The following is an 11,214-nucleotide window of genomic DNA, read 5'->3' on the forward strand; positions in this document are numbered from 1 at the left end:
ACCGGCTGCCACCTACTGATATGGAAGAGTATTACACGGTTACTCTGCCGAGCTCTAGACAGCACCGACACTCAACAACAACACATCATTTGCAGACTAGAATTACTGCTTTGCAAAAAATATTTTTAACCCAAATAGGTGAAACTAAATAATCTCCCACGGCACACCAGACTGTATCTCACGGCACACTAATGTGGTGTGGCACATTGGTTGAAAAACACTGGTCTAGAGGTCAGCAGCGTGACCATGTAATACTCTTCCATATCAGTAGGTGGCAGCAGGTAGCTAAATGCTTTGTAAGCCTACTTTGAGACAAGATAATTAATGAAGCATGGATGGTTATGGTTTGAATTCATATCTAACAAGTGCGTCAGGTATTTGATGACGACTTTATATTGTCAATATAGACCGGGGATCCCCAAACTATGGCCGGATCCGGCCCGCGGGAAGTCCCAAGTAAAAAAAAAAAAAGAAAAAAAAAAAAAAATATATATATATATATATATATATATATATATATATATATATATATATATATATATATATATATTAGAGATGCGCGGATAGGCGATTTATTTCATCCGCAACCGCGTCAGAAAGTCGTCAATCATCCGCCATCCACCCGATGTAACGTTTGATCAGAACTGCACCCGCCCGCCATCCGCCCGAAGTTTTATTTACGGAGGCAATAATTGAGCATGGATTTCCAATCGCACTGGCTGATCACATGGGACAGTTAAATATTTGTAATGCAACCTTTAAAAATCATTACGCGGTGATCGCGGTCCCAAAAATAAACTTTTCTTGCATGATAATGTCCAGAAAAATTCGCTTTATATTACTATAGAGTCCTTTTAACGAATGAGTTTGATGGTTTATCACAAACCTTAAATGAAAGAAGTCCTTTGTTCTCCTGCACCATGCGCGCGTGCGCTTTGGCCTTGCTTCGTGTTTGGTGCGCAATCCTGTCGGCTGTATTTCACAGCACGACATACTGTTAAAAGTGTTTATACTATTTATGCTTTCAAGTCCAAGTTGAAGAAATCTTGTTAAATGTTGACAGCATAACTACCAAAATACAGAAGTATGTCCTTAATATTTTTGCAGTGCTATTTCTGTTGAAAAGTTCAAATGATTACATTAGAGATGTGATGTGCCACTTTTCAAGTGTCTGATGGCTTAAATTAATTTTCATTAATTTTTCATATTTTGAATTCTTTTGAAAGGCTTACAAAAAAAACTATATTTGAATTGTAATTCCATGCTATTGACAGGACTATTAATTTTAATGAAGTTAGCTTACCATGTTTACAGTATGATAATTGTGATAGAAATGTGAATTTTAGGCACAGAATATTTTTTACAATTGAACAAGGCAGTAGATTATACAAGCTTGGACAGAAAGTTAATAATGACACCAATTTTTTTTTAATGGAATTGTTTAGTACTGTTTTACCATTTGTTTACTGTAAAAAGTGTTTATACTTTCAATTAACAAATTGAAGTCTTGTGAAAGGTTGACAGGATAACTGGCATTAACTGTCAAAATAATTTCAAACTATTGAAGTTAGCTTACAGAATAAACATGTCAATCAACCCATATGATTTTTGCTGTAATATTTTTGTTTTGAAAAGTCACTGTGACTGATAGAAAAGTGATGGTTTTAGCAACATTTTAACCTGTCTGAATGCTAATAATCATTTTGCGTCGGGGGGCGAACCTGAACCCCCCACCAGGACTTTGTCCTGGACCTACCGGGGCCTGCGGCCCTTGGACCCTGGCTACTAGGTTTTTCTGATTTCAAAAGTTGGCAGGTATGGTGAGGTTATAAAGCTTTTGCCTGTTAAAGAAAGGAGACTGATCCAACGCTGTCACGACCCAGACGCACACCAGTGCGCAATCATATGGGAGCCGCGCTGAGCGCACCTCCAAGCGCGTCTCGCTGCCGGCGACGGCCAGGTATGGGCCCACGCTCCAGCGCCATCCATTTTCAGGGCTAGTTGATTCGGCAGGTGGGTTGTTACACACTCCTTTGCGGGTTCCGACTTCCATGGCCACCGTCCTGCTCTCTATATCAACCAGGGTGAGCCCCACCCCTTTCGTGAGCGCACTGCGCGTGGAGTGACCCCTGTTACGCGCCCCCGGCAACAGGGGTGGCGGGCAGGTAAGCTGCGCGGGCGGAGCGCGCGGAGTGACCCATGTTACGAGCCCCCGGCCACGGGGGTGGCGGGCAGGTAAGCTGCTTACCTGCTGCGCGTGACGCCGGCCGCGGCGAAGGCGGACGAGGCGGGGTGTCGGTGCGGTGGGCGCGGTGGTGACCCTGGACGTGCGTCGGGCCCTTCTCGCGGATCGCCTCAGCTACGGCTCCCGGTGGGGCCCTCTCGGGGGAAGGGGCCTCGGTCCCGGACCCCGGCGAGGCGCCCCTTCTCCGCTCCGTAAAAGTGTCCTTTTCTTTTTTTTTCTTCTGTTGTGGCATATGCAGCAGGTGCCTGCTCGTTTTTCGTATGTGGGTAACAACATTTAACTATGTATATATATTTCCCAATTGGTTTAACTGCCACCCGCAAAAAAAAAAAAAAAAAAAAAAAATCTAATTAATCTGCCCGGATAAAATCTTATTTTTTTAAATTTCATCCGCCCGATCCGCGGATAATCCGCGGTTGTGCCCGCAAACCGCGCATCTCTAATATACAGGTAAAAGCCAGTAAATTAGAATATTTTGAAAAACTTGATTTATTTCAGTAATTGCATTCAAAAGGTGTAACTTGTACATTATATTTATTCATTGCACACAGACTGATGCATTCAAATGTTTATTTCATTTAATTTTGATGATTTGAAGTGGCAACAAATGAAAATCCAAAATTCCGTGTGTCACAAAATTAGAATATTACTTAAGGCTAATACAAAAAAGGGATTTTTAGAAATGTTGGCCAACTGAAAAGTATGAAAATGAAAAATATGAGCATGTACAATACTCAATACTTGGTTGGAGCTCCTTTTTCCTCAATTACTGCGTTAATGCGGCGTGGCATGGAGTCGATGAGTTTCTGGCACTGCTCAGGTGTTATGAGAGCCCAGGTTGCTCTGATAGTGGCCTTCAACTCTTCTGCGTTTTTGGGTCTGGCATTCTGCATCATCCTTTTCACAATACCCCACAGATTTTCTATGGGGCTAAGGTCAGGGGAGTTGGCGGGCCAATTTAGAACAGAAATACCATGGTCCGTAAACCAGGCACGGGTAGATTTTGCGCTGTGTGCAGGCGCCAAGTCCTGTTGGAACTTGAAATCTCCATCTCCATAGAGCAGGTCAGCAGCAGGAAGCATGAAGTGCTCTAAAACTTGCTGGTAGACGGCTGCGTTGACCCTGGATCTCAGGAAACAGAGTGGACCGACACCAGCAGATGACATGGCACCCCAAACCATCACCCAACCATGCAAATTTTGCATTTCCTTTGGAAATCGAGGTCCCAGAGTCTGGAGGAAGACAGGAGAGGCACAGGATCCACGTTGCCTGAAGTCTAGTGTAAAGTTTCCACCATCAGTGATGGTTTGGGGTGCCATGTCATCTGCTGGTGTCGGTCCACTCTGTTTCCTGAGATCCAGGGTCAACGCAGCCGTCTACCAGCAAGTTTTAGAGCACTTCATGCTTCCTGCTGCTGACCTGCTCTATGGAGATGGAGATTTCAAGTTCCAACAGGACTTGGCGCCTGCACACAGCGCAAAATCTACCCGTGCCTGGTTTACGGACCATGGTATTTCTGTTCTAAATTGGCCCGCCAACTCCCCTGACCTTAGCCCCATAGAAAATCTGTGGGGTATTGTGAAAAGAAAGATGCAGAATGCCAGACCCAAAAACGCAGAAGAGTTGAAGGCCACTATCAGAGCAACCTGGGCTCTCATAACACCTGAGCAGTGCCAGAAACTCATCGACTCCATGCCACGCCGCATTAACGCAGTAATTGAGGCAAAAGGAGCTCCAACCAAGTATTGAGTATTGTACATGCTCATATTTTTCATTTTCATACTTTTCAGTTGGCCAACATTTCTAAAAATCCCTTTTTTGTATTAGCCTTAAGTAATATTCTAATTTTGTGACACACGGAATTTTGGATTTTCATTTGTTGCCACTTCAAATCATCAAAATTAAATGAAATAAACATTTGAATGCATCAGTCTGTGTGCAATGAATAAATATAATGTACAAGTTACACCTTTTGAATGCAATTACTGAAATAAATCAAGTTTTTCAAAATATTCTAATTTACTGGCTTTTACCTGTATATATATATATACATATATATATATATTTTTTTTTAATTATTATTTTTTTAACCCAATGCAGCCCCCGAGTCAAAAAGTTTGGGGACCCCTGATATAGATTATTGAGTTTCGTTTTCAACATGTTCTGCTGGTGGTGTGCCCCTCGATTTTTTTCAATGAAAAAAAATGTGCCTTGGCTCAAAAAAGGTTGAAAAACACTGCCTTCTGGGGTAGCGCGGGGCACTGGAGCCTATCCCAGCTGTACAGGGGCGGTAGGCCGGGTACACCCTGGACAAGTCGCCACCTCATCACAGGGCCAACACAGATAGACAGACAACATTCACACTCACATTCACACACTAGGGACTAGAGATGCGCGGTTTGCGGACACAACCGCGGAGTCCGTGGATTATCCACGGGTCGGGCGGTTGAAATAAAAAAAAATTAGATTTTATCCGCGGGTCGGGTCGGGCGGTTGAAATAAAAAAAAAAAGATTTTAAATAGATTCAGGCGGGTGGCAGTTAAACCAATTCGGAAATGAATATACATAGTTAAATGTTGTTACTCACATACGAAAAACGAGCAGGCACCTGCAGCATATGCCACAACAGAAGAAGAAGAAAAAAAAAGAGATGGACACTTTTACGGAGCGGAGAAGGGACGCCTCGCCGGGGTCCGGGACCGAGGCCCCTGCCCCCGAGAGGGCCCCACCGGGAGCCGTAGCTGAGGTGATCCGCGAGAAGGGCCCGACGCACGTCCAGGGTCACCACCGCGCCCACCGCACCGACACCCCGCCTCGTCCGCCTTCGCCGCGGCCGGCGTCACGCGCAGCAGGTAAGCAGCTTACCTGCCCGCCACCCCCGTGGCCGGGGGCTCGTAACAGAGGTCACTCCGCCCGCGCAGCTTACCTGCCCGCCACCCCCATTGCCGGGGGCGCGTAACAGGGGTCACTCCGCGCGCAGTGCGCTCACGAAAGGGGTGGGGCTCACCCTGGTGAGCGGAGTGGGCCACTTTTGGTAAGCAGAACTGGCGCTGCGGGATGAACTGAACGCCGGGTTAAGGCGCCCGATGCCGACGCTCATCAGACCCCAGAAAAGGTGTTGGTTGATATAGACAGCAGGACGGTGGCCATGGAAGTCGGAACCCGCTAAGGAGTGTGTAACAACCCACCTGCCGAATCAACTAGCCCTGAAAATGGATGGCGCTGGAGCGTCGGGCCCATACCCGGCCGTCGCCGGCAGCGAGAGCCGCGAGGGCTAGGCCGCGACGAGTAGGATGGCCGCCGCGGTGCGCGCTGAAGCCTCGGGCGCGAGCCCGGGTGGAGCCGCCGCGGGTGCGAGGGACATCGCACCTCCACGCGCTTGGAGGTGCGCTCAGCGCGGCTCCCAGATGATTGCGCACTGGTGTGCGTCTGGGCCGTGACAGCGTGGCAGGCATTGAATGTCTCTGCTGCATTGGATCAGTCTCCTTTCTTTAACAGGCAAAGGCTTTATACCCTCACTAATGCCTTGCATCGTCTATATTAGATATATAACAACGGGCGGGTGCGGTTTTGATTAAATGTTAGTTCGGGTGGATGCGGATGGTTGACGACTTTTGTGATGCGGATGAAATAATTGCCTATCCGCGCATCTCTACTAGGGACCATTTAGTGTTGCCAATCAACCCATCCCCAGGTGCATGTCTTTGGAGGTGGGAGGGGCCTATCCCCAGGTGCATGTCTTTGGAGGTGGAAGGGGCCTATCCCCAGGTGCATGTCTTTGGAGGTGGGAGAGGCCTATCCCCAGGTGCATGTCTTTGGAGGTGGGAGGGGCCTATCCCCAGGTGCATGTCTTTGGAGGTGGGAGAGGCCTATCCCCAGGTGCATGTCTTTGGAGGTGGGAGGGGCCTATCCCCAGGTGCATGTCTTTGGAGGTGGGAGAGGCCTATCCCCAGGTGCATGTCTTTGGAGGTGGGAGGGGCCTATCCCCAGGTACATATCTAAGCATATGAAAACCAATTCTGCTTAGTTGTAAGTAGAGATGTCCGAAATTATCGGCCGATAAATGCTTTAAAATGTAATATCGTAAATTATCGGTATCGGTTTCAACTTCCCGATTTTCCCGGGAGACTCCCGAATTTTAGTGCCCCTCCCGAAAATCTCCCGGGGCAACCATTCTCCCGAATATCTCACGATTTCCACCCGGACAACATTATTGGGGGCGTGCCTTAAAGGCACTGCCTTTAGCGTCCTCTACAACCTGTCGTCACGTCCGCTTTTCCTCCAGTCACATAATATATGCGGCTTTTACACACACTTAATTGAAATGCCATGCATACTTGGTCAACGGCCATACAGGTCACACTGAGGGTGGCCGTATAAACAAGTTTAACACTGTTACAAATATGCGCCACACTGTGAACCCACACCAAACAAGAATGACAAACATCTGCACCGTAACACAACATAAACACAACAGAACAAATACCCAGAACCCCTTGCAGCACTAACTCTTCCGGGACGCTACAATATACACCCCCGCTACCACCAAACCCCACCCCCCATCTCCCGAATTCGGAGGTCTCAAGGTTGGCAAGTATGCTCTAGTATACTCTGGACTGAAGCTGTGTGCCTTCATTGTTTTTGTAGCTGTTGTTTTGAGGCATGTTTAAAAAAAATTAAAAATAATGCACTTTGTGAAAGCCAAAGTATAGTACTTCCCATAGTTGTAGTGGGTCTCAGGATTATCTCAGGGAGAGCATGTCCCAAATTCCAAGCTGCTGTTTTGAGGCATGTTAAAAAAAGTAATGCACTTTGTGACTTCAATAATAAATATGGCTGTGCCATGTTGGCACTTTTTTTCCATAACTGGAGTTGAACTTGTTCTCTTATTTTGGGAAAACCTTGTTTTTGATTGATTGATTGAAACTTTTAATAGTAGATTGCATAGTACAGTACATATTCCGTACAACTGACCACTAAATGGCAACACCCCAAAAAGTTTTTCAACTTGTTTAAGTCGGGGTCCACGTTAATCAATTCATGGTAAAGTTACATTGTTTAATACAGGGGTGCTCATTACGTCGATCGCGATCTACCGGTCGATCTCGGAGGGTGTGTCAGTCGATCACCAGCCAGGCATTAAAACAATAGTCCTAAAAATGAGCGATCATAAATCTTCACTATGACGTCACTTTCGTCACTTGATTGACATTCACGGCACCCGAGGGTCTTCTGAGATGACGCTGGCTGCTGCCAGCTCATTAAAATGACCGACTGGAAGGCGAGAAACACTTTATTTCAACAGACTCTGGCGCCGTACCTGTCGTCAAAACTCCAAAGACCGACTGCACAGTTGCGCTACCAAAATAAGAGTCTCAGAAAGCTGGCGTGCACAAGCTAGCAAGCTACGGAGTTTGCCGACAATGTATTTCTTGTAAAGTGTATACAAAGGAGTACGGAAGCTGGACAAATAAGATGCCAAAAACCAACCACTTTCATGTGGTATTGGACAGAAAGGAGGACTTTTTTCTCCTCCATTCGAAAATGCGGACGTTTTTAGCACCACTGTCTGATTCCAATCAACGCAAGTCATCAGAATCAGGTAATACACCAACTTATATTCTTGTCTTCATGAAAGAAAGGAATCTATATGTGTTAAACATGCTTGTATTATCTTTAAACACCTTTAACTTATTAACAATATTAACTATATGTGTTAAACATGCTTGTATTATCTTTAAACACCTTTAACTTATTAACAATATTAAATATATGTGTTAAACATGCTTGTATTATCTTTAAACACCTTTAACTTATTAACAATATTAACTATATGTGTTAAACATGCTTGTATTATCTTTAAAAACCTTTAACTTATTAACAATATTAACTATATGTGTTAAACATGCTTGCATTATCTTTAAACACCTTTAACTTGTTAACAATATTAACTATATGTGTTAAACATGCTTGTATTATCTTTAAACACCTTTAACTTATTAATAATATTAACTATATGTATTAAACATGCTTGTATTATCATTAAACACCTTTAACTTGTTAACAATATTAACTATATGTATTAAACATGCTTGCATTATCTTTAAACACCTTTAACTTGTTAACAATATTAACTATGTGTTAAACATGATTGCATTATCATTAAACACCTTTAATTTATTAACAATATTAACTATATGTGTTAAACATGCTTGCATTATCATTAAACACCTTTAACTTATTAACAAAAACATATATTTCATAAATAAGTAAATATAAATGATATATATGAATGAGGTAGATCCCCACGACTTAGTCAATTGAAAAGTAGCTCGCCTGCAGAAAAAGTGTGAGCACCCCTGGTTTAATGCATCCAGCGGGGCATCACAACAAAATGAGGCATAATAATGTGTTAATTCCACCACTGTATATATCGGTATCGCTTGATATCGGAATCGGTAATTAAGAGTTGGACAATATCGGAACATCTGCAAGAAAGCCATCATCGGACATCTCTAGTTTTAAGTTATTAAGAAAAAAGTGTCCACGTTGAAAAATGAGTTTCTTGTAGAAATATACAATGACATTGTGACTTTTTGCAATTTAACAATACATATTTTAACTGCATAACGTTTATGGATGCAAAACATGTTTCTTTTTGTAACGTATTAAAGGGGAACATTATCACAATTTCAGAATTGTTAAAACCATTAAAAATCAGTTCCCAGTGGCTTATTATATTTTTCGAAGTTTTTTTCAAAATTTTACCCATCACGCAATATCCCTAAAAAAAGCTTCAAAGTGCCTGATTTTAACCATCGTTATATACACCCGTTCATTTTCCTGTGACGTCACATAGTGAAGCCAACACAAACAAACATGGCGGATAGAACAGCAAGCTATAGCGACATTAGCTCGGATTCAGACTCGGATTTCAGCGGCTTAAGCGATTCAACAAATTACGCATGTATTGAAACGGATGGTTGTAGTGTGGAGGCAGGTAGCGAAAACCAAATTGAAGAAGAAACTGAAGCTATTGAGCTATTTGAACCGTATGCAAGCGAAACCGACGAAAACGACACGACAGCCAGCGACACGGGAGAAAGCGAGGACGAATTCGGCGATCGCCTTCTAACCAACGATTGGTATGTGTTTGTTTGGCATTAAAGGAAACTAACAACTATGAACTAGGTTTACAGCATATGAAATACATTTGGCAACAACATGCACTTTGAGAGTGCAGACAGCCCAATTTTCATCAATTAATATATTCTGTAGACATACCCTCATGTCAGCAGGCCAGGGAAGCTAGGGTCGATATTCTTCTCTTGATCATCTTCGGTGGCATAAAGGACGGTGTGAGCCAAGACATCCAGGGGGTTTAGCTCGCTCGTCTGCGGGAACAAACTGCCGCCATTGCTTGCCGTGCTAGCGAGGTCCTTTGTCCCTGAATTGCTCACACACTCCGGCAGATTCAATGGGGGTCTGGCGGCAGATTTCTTTGACTTTATGGTTGGAAATGCATCTGCTTTGAGTGTCGCAGGATATCCACACATTCTTGCCATCTCTGTCGTAGCATAGCTTTCGTCGGTAAAGTGTGCGGAACAAACGTCCAATTTCTTGCCACTTTGGCATCTTTGGGCCACTGGTGCAACTTGAATCCGTCCCTGTTGGTGTTGTTACACCCTCCGACAACACACCGACGAGGCATGATGTCTCCAAGGTACGGAAAACAGTCGAAAAAACGGAAAATAACAGAGCTGATTTGACTCGGTGTTTGAGAAAATGGCGGATTGCTTCCCGATGTGACGCCACGTTGTGACGTCATCGCTCCGAGAGCGAATATTAGAAAGGCGTTTAATTCGCCAAAATTCACCCATTTAGAGTTCGGAAATCGGTAAAAAAAAAAAAAGGTCTTTTTTCTGCAACATCAAGGTATATATTGACGCTTACATAGGTCTGGTGATAATGTTCCCCTTTAAACAAAAATTCCAACTATTTAAATTTTCTTTGTTAACTTTTTTTGACGTTATGAGCTGTGACACTTGTGGAGAACTTCCCAATAATCCAAAAGTTGACAGTAATCATATTATTCTTGTTCTTTATTACCTCCAATCCTCTGCACGTTGATGTAGACATGTGGTCCAGTCTTCTCTTCACATCTCTTACTCTTCCCCAACATCTCTTCTTTCACATCATTCTTTTCTTTACACAAGCGCTTGTTTTGCTCTTCCACTTTCTTCATTTGACTTTTGCATTCTTTCATCTCCTCTGATGTGAACTCCACTGCCTTCTTCAAGCTAACAATCATGGCGGCTCTTTCTTTACATTCTTCAACAAGGTCGGCTCATTTACACTTTAAGGGCTTGAAATTCAAATAGTTTTCAAAAGATAAAACTTCAAGTCACTCACCTTCATCTTTCGTCTTTATCTCCGTTGGTGATTTGCTGGAAGTTGATTCTCTTTCATGTTCTCTTTTAGCGGACGTCGCCATCTTAGCATAGCAGTAGTCGTCCATCTTCTATCACGTCTTCAATCTTCACTTCACATATCGCTCCAAACTCAATGCACGTTTCTAGGGTTTTACATAAGGCGATCATATAAGAATCTATAAAACTGTTAGATCGTTCATTTGAAAGTCCTTCAGTCCGCCATCGTGCAAAAGTCTTTGAGCTGCTTGGTCTGTTTGCGCATGCGTCAAATGTCAACCACTTCCGTTTTTTTATTTCACAGCCGTGGTTTTCAATATAAAAGCATTTTACTGTTTAATTCTTAAACAACCGTTTTGCAAAATTATATGCTTATACCTGGGTTCGATGGAACCCTCGGGGTTCAAGACACACCCGACTCATGGTGTAAATACAAACTTTTACCTATCGGCGAATTACGGATACGGCAACAGGTTTGCAAGTGTATAATTTGTTGTGAGTTTAGGCACTGTGTTGGTTTTGTTCTTTGAACAAGGTGA

At 43.6% G+C, this 11,214-nt stretch overlaps 1 protein-coding gene across 1 annotated transcript in view; it reads right to left on the reverse strand.

Annotated features, from left to right (window-relative positions):
* The window catches only part of LOC133619222 (uncharacterized), a 34,737-nt gene extending 23,793 nt beyond the window's left edge, over window positions 1–10,944 (reverse strand). Inside the window, exon 1 of the mRNA XM_072915422.1 lies at window positions 10,659–10,944. Within this exon, the coding sequence (XP_072771523.1) occupies window positions 10,659–10,764 (106 nt within the window). The 5' untranslated portion in view covers window positions 10,765–10,944. The remainder of the gene's footprint in view (window positions 1–10,658) is intronic.
* Window positions 10,945–11,214: the final 270 nt, after the last annotated feature.

Source organism: Nerophis lumbriciformis, linkage group LG20, assembly GCF_033978685.3.
Source record: "Nerophis lumbriciformis linkage group LG20, RoL_Nlum_v2.1, whole genome shotgun sequence".
NCBI lineage: Eukaryota > Metazoa > Chordata > Actinopteri > Syngnathiformes > Syngnathidae > Nerophis > Nerophis lumbriciformis.